This window comes from Oncorhynchus mykiss, chromosome 1 (assembly GCF_013265735.2).
Source record: "Oncorhynchus mykiss isolate Arlee chromosome 1, USDA_OmykA_1.1, whole genome shotgun sequence".
Lineage (NCBI taxonomy): Eukaryota > Metazoa > Chordata > Actinopteri > Salmoniformes > Salmonidae > Oncorhynchus > Oncorhynchus mykiss.
The window spans coordinates 81,824,312-81,841,985 of NC_048565.1; the positions used below are offsets into that span (position 1 = coordinate 81,824,312).

At 45.9% G+C, this 17,674-nt stretch overlaps 1 protein-coding gene across 1 annotated transcript; it reads left to right on the forward strand.

Annotated features, from left to right (window-relative positions):
* The first annotated feature begins 280 nt into the window (after positions 1 to 280).
* LOC110530514 (protein Wnt-8b) lies at positions 281 to 11,180 on the forward strand. Its single transcript, XM_021613668.2, has 7 exons — positions 281 to 806; positions 1,800 to 1,833; positions 5,288 to 5,426; positions 7,361 to 7,486; positions 7,734 to 7,876; positions 9,437 to 9,577; positions 9,683 to 11,180. The coding sequence occupies exons 1-7, from the start codon at positions 691 to 693 to the stop codon at positions 10,109 to 10,111; spliced, it is 1,128 nt and encodes a 375-aa protein (XP_021469343.1). The 5' UTR covers positions 281 to 690; the 3' UTR covers positions 10,112 to 11,180.
* Positions 11,181 to 17,674: the final 6,494 nt, after the last annotated feature.

Sequence of the window (17,674 nt, forward strand, 5' to 3'; positions counted from 1 at the left end):
CTTTCACATCAGAAGTTCGAAAATAACTTGGGGGAAACTGAGAGCATTCTTGAAAATGTAAAATGTCAACAATGCTTCAACATTGATTTTAAAACAATGGGATGTTAATTAGGCCTAGCTATTTTTTTAGTGACAACAATTGATTAAATCGGACGTGGCATTTGTAAAATCGTGCAAAATTCCAAAAAAGCACAACTCTCAAAAAATCACACAGTATCTCATGTTTGTTCCATTGATATAATACCAGTAGTCCGTGACTGTTACCAGTTACCACTGTATCAAACTCTTTCGATAAATTAATTTTTCAGGGCGCAAATACCACCAGATCTATTTGAGATCAGTCGATTTCGGCCGGTTTAATATTAATTAACTTTATCCTGAATCCTTCAGAAGGCCGCGCGATGAAAAAGATTTCGGGCTGCTATTTGTCTGCGCGAGGCCCAGGGTGCCCTTTTGATCATTTCAGTCTCTCCTCGGTGTGCTCCTTCTGATTGGTCGAGGGAGTAAGAAGGGGAACATCTTTAATTAAGTAGATAATCTCTTGTTGGGATGAGAGTGGGTCAATTTCAGAGCCCCCCTCGAGTGAGTCCCGCATGAGAACCTTGGCATATACAGCTAGTGGAGTTGTGTATGTATGTAGGGTTGGTAGCCTCTCGCTATATCCCCTATTCTCCTTTAGAGAGCTGCTGAATGTGCATGCCATCTCTATCCTCTCTCGTCTCTTCTGGCAGGATGTTCATGCATTTGGAGGTCTTTTACTGTATCTTAATGTTGATGTCTCACATGACAACGTCTTGCTGCAGCTGGTGAGTTTTAACCATTTTGGATTCTTTGTGATTGCCTCAATGATTTGATGCAATGTATGTGATAGGAAGGTCGTTCATGAAATATTGGTACATAGGCCTATTGGAATATATAAATAATTCCATGATTTATATGTTGAAATGTTTTTCTATTTACTGATCAAATTAAAAAGTTAGTTTCTGTTCAGTTTTTTTACCTTCCAAAATTGTTTACCAAATGACATCGTTTGGTGCACGACTGGGAAACAGTTAGGCTTCTTGATGTTCCTTTATGAGAATGTAGGCATGGACAATTATTAAATGATTATATTTAAATATTTTCCTCAAATTCTTGTTTGTTGCATGTTTATTACTCCTGAATATACTTTCATCCCATTTTATTGAGTTTTTGTGTATGTGACCAGTAACAATGTATTTTGTCAGTATAAATGAATACTTTTATCATAATTAGCTTAGGGCTTTATTTGAGGTATTTTGGATATAACATCCCCAAGAAATGTCACTTTACCAGCATGGTTATTGACCAGCAGGCGGGGGGATTCATTCATATGGGAGACAATGATTTAGATTGATGATGGTTTAGTACCATGTTATTACATTTTTATTAAAGATAGTTATCTAATGAGGAAGCAAAGAAATCCCTCCCTTTACTGAAGGACACTGAATTTTTGAGAGTATGCTAATAAATTCTTCAGTACCATGTTATTTAAGATAGCCAATGATGCTATCGTACCATGTTATTTAAGATAGCCAATGATGCTGTCGTACCATGTTATTTAAGATAGCCAATGATGCTATCGTACCATGTTATTTAAGATAGCCAATGATGCTATCGTACCATGTTATTTAAGATAGCCAATGATGCTATCGTACCATGTTATTAAATGTTATTAAAGATAACTAATGAGAGACTTAAGTGAGGGAGCTGTGGAATTCCTGCCCTGGCTGAAGGACAACTCTTAATTCCCAGAGTTAATAAGCTGTCTCCTCTTCCAGGTCAGTGAATAATTTCCTTATGACTGGACCTAAGGTAAGCCAACATTCTTTTGATCTTCTGGCCAGATCCCTCTTTCCCTATCCCAAAAAAGAGAGCAAAGACCACCCCTGTAAGGATCTCCTATTGCTTTCTGCGTATGTTACTCTCTTTCCCCTCTGTTTCTAAATAGACTGCATTTCTCCAGAATGAGATTGTCATGGTTACATATAAATATAAATATGTCCTTTCATCATTGATTTGTTGTAACAACAGCAAGGGTAGGCCTTATCAGTGTTATGGTGACCTTTTGGGTTCCTATCTACGGCTCTTGACTCTATTAAGGCTGAGAAGCTTTGAATGTCCATGGGCTGAGATAGTAGAGGCACGGAGAGTTATTTGTTCAGTGTGTATAGAGGCAACCTGGTCTTAGAGCTATTCTTATTATTCTATATGTAAATCAGAGATGCTCCTTTAGTATGATATGCTACGTTTTGTATGGTATGTATCCATTTGTATACAATTTGTATACAATTCGTATTATATATGTTACGAATTTGCAAAACATACAATATGTTGCGAATTTGCAAAACCTATGATATGTTACGAGTTCTAGCTAGGTGGCTAGGTGGCTAACATTAGCTAGCTGGCTAACGTTAGCTAGGCTAGGGGTTAGGGTTAGGGGTTAAGGTTAAGTTTAGAAGTTAGGTCAACGCGTTAGGGTTAGGGTTAGCTAATAGGGTTAAGGTTAGGGTTAGGGGAAGGGGAAGGGTTAGCTAACATGATAAGTAGATGCAAAGTAGCTAAAAAACTAGTAAGTAGTTGAAAAGTAGTTAATTACCTAAAATACTAAAGTTGTCCATAATGACATTCGAACTCAGAACCTTTGGTTGCTAGACGTTTGCATTATATGCCCGATCAACCACCCTACTTTCATTTTTTCCTTAAGTAACCTTCTGTCTTATGTAACCACACCAAACGTAACATATCATACTAATTTGAGTGTTCCAGGCTCTATCAACTCAGGGACCTATAGATCTAGACTAGAGGCAGTGGAAGTCCCTGGGTTGGTAGATCTAGACTAGAGGCAGTAGGATTCCCTGGGTTGGTAGATCTAGACTAGGCAGTAGAATTCCCTCGGTTGGTAGATCTAGACTAGAGGCAGTAGAATTCCCTGGGTTGGTAGATCTAGACTAGAGGCAGTAGAGGTCCCTGGGTTGATAGATCTAGGCTAGAGGCAGTAGAGGTCCCTGGGTTGATAGATCTAGACTAGAGGCAGTGGAAGTCCCTGGGTTGGTAGATCTAGGCTAGGCAGTAGAAGTCCCTGGGTTGATAGATCTAGGCTAGGCAGTAGAGGTCCCTGGGTTGATAGATCTAGGCTAGGCAGTAGAAGTCCCTGGGTTGATAGATCTAGACTAGAGGCAGTAGAGGTCCCTGGGTTGATAGATCTAGGCTAGGCAGTAGAAGTCCCTGGGTTGATAGATCTAGGCTAGGCAGTAGAAGTCCCTGGGTTGATAGATCTAGGCTAGGCAGTAGAAGTCCCTGGGTTGGTAGATCTAGACTAGAGGCAGTAGAGGTCCCTGGGTTGGTAGATCTAGGCTAGGCAGTAGAATTCCCTGGGTTGATAGATCTAGACTAGATGCAGTAGAAGTCCCTGGGTTGATAGATCTAGACTAGAGGCAGTAGAGGTCCCTGGGTTGATAGATCTAGGCTAGGCAGTAGAAGTCCCTGGGTTGATAGATCTAGACTAGAGGCAGTAGAGGTCCCTGGGTTGATATATCTAGGCTAGGCAGTAGAATTCCCTGGGTTGGTAGATCTAGACTAGAGGCAGTAGAGGTCCCTGGGTTGGTAGATCTAGGCTAGGCAGTAGAATTCCCTGGGTTGATAGATCTAGACTAGAGGCAGTAGAGGTCCCTGGGTTGATAGATCTAGGCTAGGCAGTAGAAGTCCCTGGGTTGATAGATCTAGACTAGAGGCAGTAGAGGTCCCTGGGTTGATAGATCTAGGCTAGGCAGTAGAAGTCCCTGGGTTGATAGATCTAGGCTAGGCAGTAGAAGTCCCTGGGTTGATAGATCTAGACTAGAGGCAGTAGAGGTCCCTGGGTTGATAGATCTAGGCTAGGCAGTAGAAGTCCCTGGGTTGATAGATCTAGGCTAGGCAGTAGAAGTCCCTGGGTTGGTAGATCTAGACTAGAGGCAGTAGAGGTCCCTGGGTTGGTAGATCTAGGCTAGGCAGTATAATTCCCTGGGTTGATAGATCTAGACTAGATGCAGTAGAAGTCCCTGGGTTGATAGATCTAGACTAGAGGCAGTAGAGGTCCCTGGGTTGGTAGATCTAGGCTAGGCAGTAGAATTCCCTGGGTTGATAGATCTAGACTAGAGGCAGTAGAGGTCCCTGGGTTGATAGATCTAGGCTAGGCAGTAGAAGTCCCTGGGTTGATAGATCTAGACTAGAGGCAGTAGAGGTCCCTGGGTTGATAGATATAGACTAGATGCAGTAGAATTCCCTGGGTTGGTAGATCTAGACTAGAGGCAGTAGGATTCCCTGGGTTGGTAGATCTAGACTAGAGGCAGTAGAATTCCCTGGGTTGGTAGATCTAGACTAGAGGCAGTAGAATTCCCTCGGTTGGTAGATCTAGACTAGAGGCAGTAGAATTCCCTGGGTTGGTAGATCTAGACTAGAGGCAGTAGGATTCCCTGGGTTGGTAGATCTAGACTAGAGGCAGTAGGATTCCCTGGGTTGGTAGATCTAGACTAGAGGCAGTAGGATTCTCTGGGTTGGTAGATCTAGGCTAGGCAGTAGAGGTCCCTGGGTTGATAGGTCTAGACTAGAGGCAGTAGAGGTCCCTGGGTTGGTAGATCTAGACTAGAGACAGTAGAGGTCCCTGGGTTGGTAGATCTAGACTAGAGGCAGTAGGATTCCCTGGGTTGGTAGAGCTAGACTAAAGACAGTAGGATTCCCTGGGTTGGTAGATCTAGACTAGAGGCAGTAGGATTCCCTGGGTTGGTAGAGCTAGACTAGACTAGAGGAGGAGAGGCATTAGATAATGTGTGTTGCGTGTGAATAAACTACAGGCAGTAGTGGCAGGGAAGGCAGTGCTGTCCTGTGCAGTACTATGGTGTGGTGGGTGGTCATCATTAGCCCACCAGACCCCAGTGAGAAGCAGAGAGGTGGTGGCTCAGTCTCTGCACAGGCCACTTGAGACATATCATTCACACAGTCTCAACAAGGACCAGAGAGCTAGGCGAACAAGCCAAGTGGACATAGTGATCTTGTAAAGAATAGGGCTTGGGATTCCAACTCATTCAGGGGTTGTGAAACAGGTTAAAAAAGTTTAATTAATATTGTATTAAGACTTTTCCCACCGTTGTTAAAAACAAAACAAATCTTGTATACACTACAACTTTTAGGGTTATGGAAGTAAATGTCCCTAGAATGTGTTGCTTCCCATGGTCATGATTGAACCTATTCAGTTTTAAGTGACCTGATGATATACTCTGTATTCCTCAAGGTGTACCTGATTTACTCCAGCAGTGTAGCAGCCGGGGCTCAGAGCGGCATCGAGGAGTGTAAGTATCAGTTTGCCTGGGACCGATGGAACTGCCCTGAGAGAGCCCTGCAGCTGTCCACACACAGAAGCCTCCGCAGCGGTAAGAGCCAATGAATATAGTGTACTATTTTTGACCAGAAGATATGTAGGACACTATATGGTCAAAAGTAATGTAGTACTCTATATGCTGACTCATTTGATCTGCCCTTTAATAACAGACCGGTTTATTAGGGACCCCACGGTCACCCTGGCTAAAACAACAGCAACCCCACGGTCACCCTGGCTAAAACAACAGCAACCCCACGGTCACCCTGGCTAAAACAACAGCAACCCCAAGGTCACCCTGGCTAAAACAACAGCAACCCCACGGTCGCCCTGGCTAAAACAACAGCAACCCCACGGTCACCCTGGCTAAAACAACAGCAACCCCACGGTCACCCTGGCTAAAACAACAGCAACCCCACGGTCACCCTGGCTAAAACAACAGCAACCCCACGGTCACCCTGGCTAAAACAACAGCAACCCCACGGTCACCCTGGCTAAAACAACAGCAACCCCACGGTCACTCTGGCTAAAACAACAGCAACCCCACGGTCACCCTGGCTAAAACAACAGCAACCCCACGGTCACCCTGGCTAAAACAACAGCAACCCCACGGTCACCCTGGCTAAAACAACAGCAACCCCACGGTCACTCTGGCTAAAACAACAGCAACCCCACGGTCACCCTGGCTAAAACAACAGCAACCCCACGGTCACCCTGGCTAAAACAACAGCAACCCCACGGTCACACTAGCTAAAACAACAGCAACCCCACGGTCACCCTGGCTAAAACAACAGCAACCCCACGGTCACCCTGGCTAAAACAACAGCAACCCCACGGTCACCCTGGCTAAAACAACAGCAACCCCACGGTCACCCTGGCTAAAACAACAGCAACCCCACGGTCACCCTGGCTAAAACAACAGCAACCCCACGGTCACCCTGGCTAAAACAACAGCAACCCCACGGTCACCCTGGCTAAAACAACAGAAACCCCACGGTCACCCTGGCTAAAACAACAGCAACCCCACGGTCACCCTGGCTAAAACAACAGCAACCCCACGGTCACCCTGGCTAAAACAACAGCAACCCCACGGTCACCCTGGCTAAAACAACAGCAACCCCACGGTCACCCTGGCTAAAACAACAGCAACCCCACGGTCACCCTGGCTAAAACAACAGCAATCCCAAGGTCACCCTGGCTAAAACAACAGCAACCCCACGGTCGCCCTGGCTAAAACAACAGCAACCCCACGGTCACCCTGGCTAAAACAACAGCAACCCCACGGTCACCCTGGCTAAAACAACAGCAACCCCACGGTCGCCCTGGCTAAAACAACAGCAACCCCACGGTCGCCCTGGCTAAAACAACAGCAACCCCACGGTCACCCTGGCTAAAACAACAGCAACCCCACGGTCACCCTGGCTAAAACTATGCTACAAATCCAATTCACAACATCCTACTGAGCCACCCATCGACAGGACACTGCTCAGGGGCCTTGCGAAAATATGGCACGCCAATGGCAATTAGAGCCAATGTGTTAATTACCAGGAGAGATAGGAGATAAAGGATACTGTGGAGTAAGAGGCGTTGAAATAGAAGCCCCACTCTGAAGATAATGACTAGAGGAGAGGAATGACCTCTTCAGGAGAAGGTATTCCTGAGTGAATTTAAATGTCTCTCTCACACACAGCGAACAGAGACGCAGCGTTTGTCCTTGCCATCAGTTCAGTAATCATTGCTACTATAATGTCATATAATGTTATATATAATATTTGTTCTTTGTCCACAGCAAACCGAGAGACAGCGTTTGTCCTTGCCATCAGTTCAGTAATCATTGCTAATAAATCAAATAGCATTTACATAACAATAACGAGGCTATATACAGTGGGTACCGAGTCAATGTGCGGGGGTACAGGTTAGTCGAGGCAATTTGTAAAGTGACTATGATATAATATAATATTATATATAATATATGTTTCTTTCCCACAGCGAACAGGGAGACAGCGTTTGTCCATGCCATCAGTTCAGCAGGGGTCATGTACACTCTGATGAGGAACTGCAGTCTGGGGGACTTTGACAACTGTGGCTGTGATGACACCAGGAACGGACAGCGGGGTAAGAGAAGATTTAAAAATCCACACACAGATCATTACAAGACATGCATAGATGAAACAGCTGTGTACACATTGTGTTGTATTCACACTGTGTTGAATTCATGTAATGTGATTCGGTTGTAGGCAAAACAACAAAACCGGTATTTTTTCAAGTACCTTGGAAATAATACCCTTCCACGTTTTTTCATTACAAATGGTGAGCCATCCTCTCATACAGACAAACTGATGTCTCCTGCTTGTGTCCCCAGGGGGTACAGGCTGGCAGTGGGGCGGCTGCAGTGACAACGTGGAGTTCGGTGAGGCCATCTCCAAGCAGTTTGTTGACACGCTGGAGACAGGCCAGGACGCACGGGCCGCCATGAACCTCCACAACAACGAGGCTGGACGCAAGGTACAGTATTCAGTTAACTTTACTTATAATTTACACCTTGGTGATAGAAGGGGTAAGCTATCCCTCAATAACATACAATCTAAAAAACTTTGATGATATAGTGAAATATTATCATGATTCCAGATTGATTTAGAGCTTGGTTTTCTGGTTGTTCGGAAAACCCAGATCATGTTGAGATTGAATCAGTGCAATTGCCATAGGAGGGAGCTCTTGTAGTTCAAGGTGAAGGGTCAGATATTTGAGTTTCCCACTCAACCCCCAACTGACCGACTGCTCAATGTAAAGTACCTTTAGAATAATTTCATTGAGTATTACAGCATACAGCAAGCGTACCACCCAAGCATCCCTTTCACGTCCCCATAAGTGAGGTGCCACTTGTCCTCCAATAACCACAGTGTGTTCGCTGTACCACAAGGGCCTGTTCCCCAGTCAATGAATGTCCTTTATTATGACAAGTCTTAAGTTTCAGAATCTCAGAATCACTGGTGCTAGTTCTTAATTAGAGTATCCCATGGTGCTACACACTGCAGACCAGGGCCAGTATTATGCCTGCCCGCTTTCTTTAAGTAGTTTTTGGTTTTATTCTTGCAATAAGCATCCAACATTTATTCTGTTGGTCTTTGTGTGGCCCCTAAGGAGTCCTTAGTCACGGACGGAGGACCACAAGCGAGAGGCTGGAGTAGTCTTTGTTTACCCCACCTAGGAGCCCTCCTGTTGGGGCCTTGTTGCCCCTCCGAGCCCCACGGCACCTGGAGCATCATTGTAACAAAAACAAATTCACCCTTTTTTAATTTTGCCACTCAATAGACTCTCCGTAGACTCTTCATTGGGTGTACTCATGGCAGAAAACATGTTGACAATGGCCTTGCCTAATAAATACTCCTCTCATTCCAGGAGGGACACAGTCAGTGTCTCAATGTGAAACTTTGATTCGGCACTCACCTCGCGAGAAAGCTCTTCCCCCTCCCTTCCCCCACATCTGTGTCGGGGTGAAGTCAGGAAATATTGAGGGGGACCACAAAAACTCCAGCATGAACCTTGAACCTATCCTTTCTCCCTTAGTAAATTCATCCTTTTTTTGTCTAATGGGAAGGCTTGAGTATGCAGTGGGTTCATCTGACAACACATCAATCAAGAGCCAATAGTCTTCACATTACACAACTGATTCTTTAAAACAAATTCATACTCAGCCACACATACTGACACAACTGATTTCCTGAGACCAAATCAGACAATGAACATCTCATCGGTATGTTGCTACGTCCCGATCTTAAAAAGAAGTCTGAGTAATTATACATTTTTCTACACTCCTGTTTCACCTGGTATTTACATAATAATTATATGGCAACAACAGGTTCTGTCTGGAGTTTACACATTATTTACTTAATTTCTGTAATTTTCATGTTATTATCATGTAATTACCATTTTTCCAGGTGAATTACAGACAGTAGAAAAGCTTAACCAAAGAATCTCTCGCTCCCTCCCCGCTTTCCTTCCCTTCCTCCCTTCCTTCCTTCCTCAACCCCTCCCTCCACTCCTTCCCTTTCCTCTCCTTCCTAGGCAGTGAAAGGGACTATGCAGAAGACGTGTAAGTGCCATGGCGTCTCTGGGTCCTGCACCACACAGACCTGCTGGTTACAGCTCCCAGATTTCAGGGAGGTGGGAAACTATCTGAAGGAGAAGTACCACCGAGCACTGAAGGTACAGTATATATTGTTTATATTAAACAATATTGTTTATAAGCACTCTAAAGACACTTCACAGAAAATTAATTATCTCATTCATTAATTTATTCTTTAATTCAAGGTGGACCTGCTCCGGGGGGCTGGGAACAGTGCAGCCAGTCGAGGGGCCATTTCCGAGACCTTCAGCTCCATCTCTCGTAAAGAACTGGTCCACCTAGAGGACTCCCCAGACTACTGCCTGGAGAACCGTACCCTGGAACTGCCCGGCACAGAGGGCAGAGAGTGCCTGAAGAAGGGCAAGAGCCTAAATAAGTGGGAGAAGCGTAGCTGCAAGAGGCTGTGCGGGGAGTGTGGTTTAGCAGTGGAGGAGAGGAAGGCGGAGTTGGTGTCCAGTTGCAATTGCAAGTTCCACTGGTGCTGCGCGGTAAAGTGCGAGCAGTGCCGCAAGACAGTGACCAAGTACTTCTGCGTGAAGAATGGGGGGCAGAGGGGGAAGAACGAGAGCGCCGGCAGCCGTAGGAAGAACCTGAGGCTGAGGAAGAAGCACTGAGCGGCATCCATCTTCCTCACCATCATCATCATCACTGCCACACTCCATGTCTTCTCACAAGCTGATTTTCACAGACCTCTGTGCACTGAAGCTGTGCCCCTCTCAAACATTTCTACAACACGCTTTCTGCTTTTGTTCTAAAGACATAATTGAAAATGTATTTATTGAATAAGACTAGTATTGTTATTATCCTAATCAAACGTTTAATAGTGGGGGAGAAAATGTGTAAAAAAAAACATGTTGATGAAACTACATGATAGAGAAAGGAGGGTAACTATTACTTGTCTAGAACTGATGGTATACATATATTTAACAGTATATATTTTTACAACTTTTTTCCCCAATTATATATAAGTCATTGGGCATTTAAAGCATGTTACATACGGCCGCTCTGAATAATCTCCTTCATATTTGATAGCTTGAACAACTCTTCCTAAATGGTCAGTCCATGGCATACCTCAACAACATCTTATTTATTGTCATATGTACCACCAATGAGCTATGCCATTTCTGATTGGTCAGTTTATCAGACATTCCTTCCTGTCATGATGACAACTCCAGCCCAAGCTCTCGCTACGCGTGGCAGTGCCGCCAGCCCTGACCAGCCCTCTCCAACCCTGACCAGCCCTCCCCTCCCCAGCCCAGCCCTCTCCTGCCCTGCCCTCCTCTCCCTTCCCTTCCCAGCCTTGCCTTAAGGATGTATTTAATTGTAAATAAAATTAAGCACTTTGTTCTGTATATTGTTAATTTATTGCGCATGTTTTTCCCAAGTTGTTGCTTTATTGTTGATATTTTCTTTAAAACTTTTGTAATTAAAAAAGTATAATCTTAAACCCCCTATTATATTAATTAATTGAGCATGCCCATCACCCATTTCACACCCATTCATTTCAGAAGTGTTGAATTAATTTCAGAAGTGTTTAAATAAAATGCATGATTATTTCTAATATTCCCCCTGTGTGACATATAAATCACCAATGTTCAGCAGTGGTAGGCTACAACACAACCTGTGTCTTGTTACATTGTTCACTTGGGGATCTGATAACCCTCTGGGACAAATAAACAACAACAGAAAACTTTTCATTATACTCTTCCTTCACGCCTTTCTCAATTACGCCTTGACAAATATCTCCTCTTTATTTCTGCCCCTCGTCTGTGTAATCCTCAAGGAGCCTCTCCTAACGCTCAGAACTTTCTTTACAGTTTAATACTAGTTTAATTAACTTTGTCCAGACAGAGTGCATGGTGGGGTGGAACCACGAAGAAGCCAGACAAGTTACCCTTAAAAATCCTTAAAATCACCCACCCCGCCTCTAATTTTGTATGCTAATCTCCTTTTTACTCTACCCCTTCTTAGGAGTGAGTGGTGAGTTCGGACAAAAACTGTTAGGAAAACTTGGTGGTGTTGCCTTCCTTTGCCGAGAACTCGCCAGTGGCTTCCTGCTGGCTGTTTCATTCCTGGGCCCCCTCAGCCTCCACGGTTCACCTACCTTTCTCTACTCTAGGGCCTGCCTTTGCTTGATTTAACAATGAGTGTCGAGCTAATCAGCCCTCTCGGAAATGCCCCACTGCCGAGCCACTTAATCCCCTCTCCTCTTCCACTGGCTCAATGGACGCCGCCTTCAAAAGGGCTTTGGGAAAAGGTTTTGCACGGATTCACACTGTTCCCTCAATACAAGTTAGTTCAAGTATTGTGCCCACAACAAGTGGGTTTGATAAACAAATGCTTGCTAGGGTGGATACCCACCCACCACCCCACCTGTGGTAGCCTAAAGAGGGTGCCAGGGCTGGGGGAAGACAGCCTGACAGGGCCCTCCAGACGAGATGGGACCTGAAAGAGGAGATTAGTAGCCCCTATTGAGAGTAGGGGCAGTTAATTTTTGTACCCTCGTCTTTCTGTCCAATAAAGTGTCAAGGAAACACCTTGTTGACATATTTTTTTTACGAAATAATGATCAGAAACTCAGAGACAGAACACACCCCTCATTAAATGAGCCCTGTTGGCTGGATGGAGCTAGGGGGTGGCATGCCCAGCAGAGCAATTCTCTGTAATCACTAATCTGTGCGCATATAACAAGAATATTTGTGCAAGTCTCCCATTGACATCAATACATGAAGGTAGTATTGGTCCTCGAAAGAGTCACCATAAATGTTATGCTGAGGTCCATTACAAGATCTGGATTGTGTTCATTAGGGCACTCAACAGAACATTTTGTAAATAGGTTGTGTTTGTTAGGGTATGCAGTGGACAACGTTTCAAACGTTTAGCATCCGAAAATGAAACTGAACCATTCTTATTGGAAAAGTCCATGTAGTCCCTCCCTGTTTCAGTCCGTTTTCTTCCGTTTGGTGCCTAATGAACCCGACCCTGCTGACAGAGACACTGCCTGTAGGAGTGGAACTGTGGGAAGAATGAAAACCCCACACAGCAGCTGACCCAACCGAACACTTTGAGTTGGTTAACACCCAGACCGTCAGACACTCCTATGACACCATCTACCCCGGTCAGTCAGAAGCAATTGCTCTCGGGGGGGGAGAGATGAAAGAGAAGTGATTTAAAACAGTGGACTAATCCCGTTCTGTTGGGGCAACCAAGGCGAATCTGTTAGAAGATAATACCATGCTTAATAATTGAACCTGGGGAGCCTTTCGTTTAGATCTCCTGATCTTCAGTTTCACACACACACACACACACACACAGACACATGGACTCACACAGCTGAGCCAGGAGATGTAAGTTTAGTCGATCATACAGTTATTAAGACTCTGGCTACTTCTGGTCTAGGAGCATCTCAGGGTCCTAAATCCTAAAGCTGTACATAGCACTGCTGTCACACCCTGACCATAGAGAGCTGTTTATTCTCTATGTTGGTTGGGGCGTGATAGTGACTAGGGTAGGGTGTTTAATGATTTACGTTGGCTTGGTATGGTTCCCAATCAGAGACAGCTGTTTATCGTTGTCTCTGATTGGGGATGATATTTAGGCAGCCATTTCCTCATTGTGCTTTGTGGGATCTTGACTATGGATAGTTGCCTGTTAGCACTATTATTTAGCTTCACGTTTCATTTGGTATTTTGTTGTTTTTGTTCGGTGTTCATTTAATAAAGGAAAATGTACGCTTACCACGCTGCACCTTGGTCCACTCATTATGACGAACGTGACAGAAGATCCCACCACAAACGGACCAAGTAGCGTGGCCAGGAGGAGCAGACATCATGGACATGGGAGGATATTTTGAACGGTAAAGGATCCTGGACATGGGAAGAAATCATGGCCGGAAAGGATTGCCTTCCATGGGAGCAGACGGAAGCAGCAAGGGAGCATCAACAACGACTCCGGGGTTCGCAACCACGGCGCAAGCACGAAAGGGGGGAGGCACATGGGGTGATTGGCGGAGCCAGGTTTCAGACCAGAGCCAACTCCCCCCACTCGCTTTAAGGAGCGTGTGACCGTTCAGGCACCATGTTATGCGGTGATACGCACTGTGTCTCTAGTGTCCATTCACAGCTCGGTGCCAGCTCCCCCCACTTTTATTATTATTATTATTATTTTTTTTGAATTTTACCCCTTTTTCTCCAGAAGAGGACTGGCCACCCCACATAGCCTGGTTCCTCTCTAGGTATCTTCCTAGGTTTTGGCCTTTCTAGGGAGTTTTTCCTAGCCGCTGTGCTTCTACACCTGCATTGCTTGCTGTTTGGGGTTTTAGGCTGGGTTTCTGTACAGCACTTTGAGATATCAGCTGATGTACGAAGGGCTATATAAATACATTTGATTTGATTTGATGTTCATTATTATTAAACTCACCATCTGCACCTGCTTCCTGACTTCCTGCGTCTACGTTACAATCACATTGATGTCTGGAAGAAATACTGTATGAAGAAATTAAGGAACTTTACGTCAAGCAACGTACAGGTAACTGCCAAAAATAATGGAAACGCTTGAGTAAATGAGGGATACAAAGTTTATTGAAAGCAGGTGCTTCCACACTGGTGTGGTTCCTGAGTTAATTAAGCAATTAACATCCCATCATGCTTAGGGCCATGTATAAAAATGCTGGGCAGGCCATTATTTTGGCTACCATGGCAATGCTACCATCCACAGGGAACGAGTGGTCCCTGAATGGTTTGATGAGCATGAAAATGATATAAACCATACTAGATGCCATGACCGTCTCAGTCACCAGATCTCAACGCAATTAAACACTTATTGGAGATTCTGGAGCTGTGCCTGAGACAGTGTTCACCACCATCAACAAAACACAGAATTATGGAATTTTTATGGAAGAATGGTGTCGCATCCCTCCAATAGAGTTCCAGACACTTGTAGAATATATGCCAAGGTCCATTGAAGCTATTTTGTAGCGGCTTGTGGTGTCCCAATGCCCTATTAAGACACTTCATGTTGGTTTTCCTCTATTTTGGCAGTTACTTGTACATGGAAATGCTCTGGGAAATGTTATAGTTGTGTGTGGTGTAACTTCAGTTGGGCTATCATACGGCCACGGTTCTCTCTCTCTCTCTCTCAATTCAATTCAATTCAATTCAATTCAAGGGCTTTATTGGCATGGGAAACATGTGTTAACATTGCCAAAGCAAGTGAGGTAGACAACATACAAAGTGAATATATAAAGTGAAAAACAACAAAAATTAACAGTAATGTCATGTACTGTCATGTTGTGTCTTGTCTCTGTCCTTTCCCTTCACCCTGTCTCCCTCTGCTGGTCGTTATTAGGTTACCTTTTCTCCCCCGCTTTCCCCCAGCTGTTCCTTGTCTCCTCCTAACTACCCATTCACCCCGTTTCCCACCTGTTCCCTTTTTCCCTCTGATTAGGTCCCTATATCTCTCTCTGTTTTTGTTCCTGTCCTTGTCGGATTCTTGTTTGTTGTGTTTCATGCCTGAGCCAGACTATCGTCATGTTTGCTGTAACCTTGTCCTGTCCTGTCGGAATCTGCCGGTCTATCTGAGCCTACCACAGTTTGGTTATTAAAGAAGCTCTGTTTAAGTTAGTTCGCTTTTGGGTCCTCATTCACTCACCGTAACAGAAGAATCCGACCAAGAATGGACCCAGCGACTTCGGATCCTCTCCACTCAGCCGTCGGGATCCAGGGAGCGATGCTAGGCAGACACGAGCAGGAAGTGTCTGCTGCTCGACATGCCGTTGAGACCCTGGCCACCCAAGTCTCCAACCTCACAGAACAGGTTCACCATCTCCGCCTCGATCCACCGGCCACTTCCAGGGCTTTCGAATCTCCGGAGCCCAGAATCAATAACCCGCCGTGTTACTCTGGGGAGCCCACTGAATGCCGCTCGTTCCTCACCCAGTGTGATATTGTGTTTTCTCTCCAGCCCAACACTTACTCCAGGAGCACTGCTCGTGTCGCCTACGTCATATCTCTCCTTATTGGACGGGCTCGTGAGTGGGGCACGGCAATCTGGGAGGCAAGGGCTGAGTGTACTAACCAGTATCAGGACTTTAAGGAGGAGATGATACGGGTTTTTGATCGATCTGTTTTTGGGGAGGAGGCTTCCAGGGTCCTGTCTTCCCTATGTCAAGGCAATCGATCCATAACAGACTACTCTATTGAGTTTCGCACTCTTGCTGTCTCCAGTGGCTGGAACGAGCCGGCCTTGCTCGCTCGTCTTCTGGAGGGTCTCCGCGCAGAGGTAAAGGATGAGATTCTCTCCCGGGAGGTTCCTTCCAGCGTGGATTCCTTGATTGAACTCGCTATTCGCATTGAGCGACGGGTTGATCTTCGTCACCGAGCTCGTGGAAAGGAGCTCGCGCTCTCCGTCGCCCCCCTCTCCGCATCACTACCATCTTCCTCTGCCGGCTCGGGTGCTGAGCCCATGCAGCTGGGAGGTATCCGCATCTCGACTAAGGAGAGGGAACGGAGAATCACCAACCGCCTCTGTCTCTATTGCGGTTCCGCTGGTCATTTTGTCACTTCATGTCCAGTAAAAGGCCAGAGCTCGTCAGTAAGCGGAGGGCTACTGGTGAGCGCTACTACTCCTGTCTCTCCTTCAAGATCCTGCACTACCTTGTCGGTCCATCTACGCTGGACCGGTTCGTCAGCTTCCTGCAGTGCCTTAATAGACTCTGGGGCGGAGGGCTGTTTTATGGACGAGACCTGGGCTCGGGAACATGACATTCCTCTCAGACAGTTAAAGGAGCCCACGGCCTTGTTCGCCCTGGATGGTAGTCCTCTCCCCAGGATTCAGCGTGAGACGCTACCTTTAACCCTCACTGTTTCTGGTAATCATAGTGAAACCATTTCTTTTTTAATTTTTCGTTCACCTTTTACACCTGTTGTTTTGGGCCATCCCTGGCTAGTTTGTCATAATCCTTCCATTAATTGGTCTAGTAATTCTATCCTCTCCTGGAACGTCTCTTGTCATGTGAAATGTTTAATGTCTGCTATCCCTCCTGTTTCCTCTGTCTCTTCTTCACAGGAGGAGCCTGGTGATTTGACAGGGGTGCCGGAGGAATATCACGATCTGCGCACGGTGTTCAGTCGGTCCAGGGCCACCTCTCTTCCTCCACACCGGTCGTATGATTGTAGTATTGATCTCCTTCCGGGAACCACCCCCCCCCGGGGTAGACTATACTCTCTGTCGGCTCCCGAACGTAAGGCTCTCGAAGATTATTTGTCTGTAGCTCTTGACGCCGGTACCATAGTCCCCTCCTCCTCTCCCGCCGGAGCGGGGGTTTTTTTTGTCAAGAAGAAGGACGGGTCTCTGCGCCCCTGCATAGATTATCGAGGGCTGAATGACATAACAGTGAAGAATCGTTATCCGCTTCCTCTTATGTCTTCAGCCTTCGAGATCCTGCAGGGAGCCAGGTTTTTCACTAAGTTGGACCTTCGTAACGCTTACCATCTCGTGCGCATCAGGGAGGGGGACGAGTGGAAGACGGCGTTTAACACTCCGTTAGGGCACTTTGAATACCGGGTTCTTCCTTTCGGCCTCGCTAACGCTCCAGCTGTCTTTCAGGCATTAGTCAATGATGTCCTGAGAGACATGCTGAACATCTTTGTTTTCGTTTACCTTGACGATATCCTGATTTTTTCACCGTCACTCCAGATTCATGTTCAGCACGTTCGACGTGTCCTCCAGCGCCTTTTAGAGAATTGTCTTTTTGTGAAGGCTGAGAAGTGCACTTTTCATGCCTCCTCCGTCACATTTCTCGGTTCTGTTATTTCCGCTGAAGGCATTAAGATGGATCCCGCTAAGGTCCAAGCTGTCATTGATTGGCCCGTCCCTAAGTCACGCGTCGAGCTGCAGCGCTTTCTCGGCTTCGCGAACTTCTATCGTCGTTTCATCCGTAATTTCGGTCAGGTGGCAGCTCCTCTCACAGCCCTTACTTCTGTCAAGACGTGCTTTAAGTGGTCCGTTTCCGCCCAGGGAGCTTTTGATCTCCTCAAGAATCGTTTTACATCCGCTCCTATCCTTGTTACACCTGACGTCTCTAGACAGTTCGTTGTCGAGGTTGACGCGTCAGAGGTGGGCGTGGGAGCCATTCTTTCTCAGCGCTCCCTCTCTGACGACAAGGTCCACCCATGCGC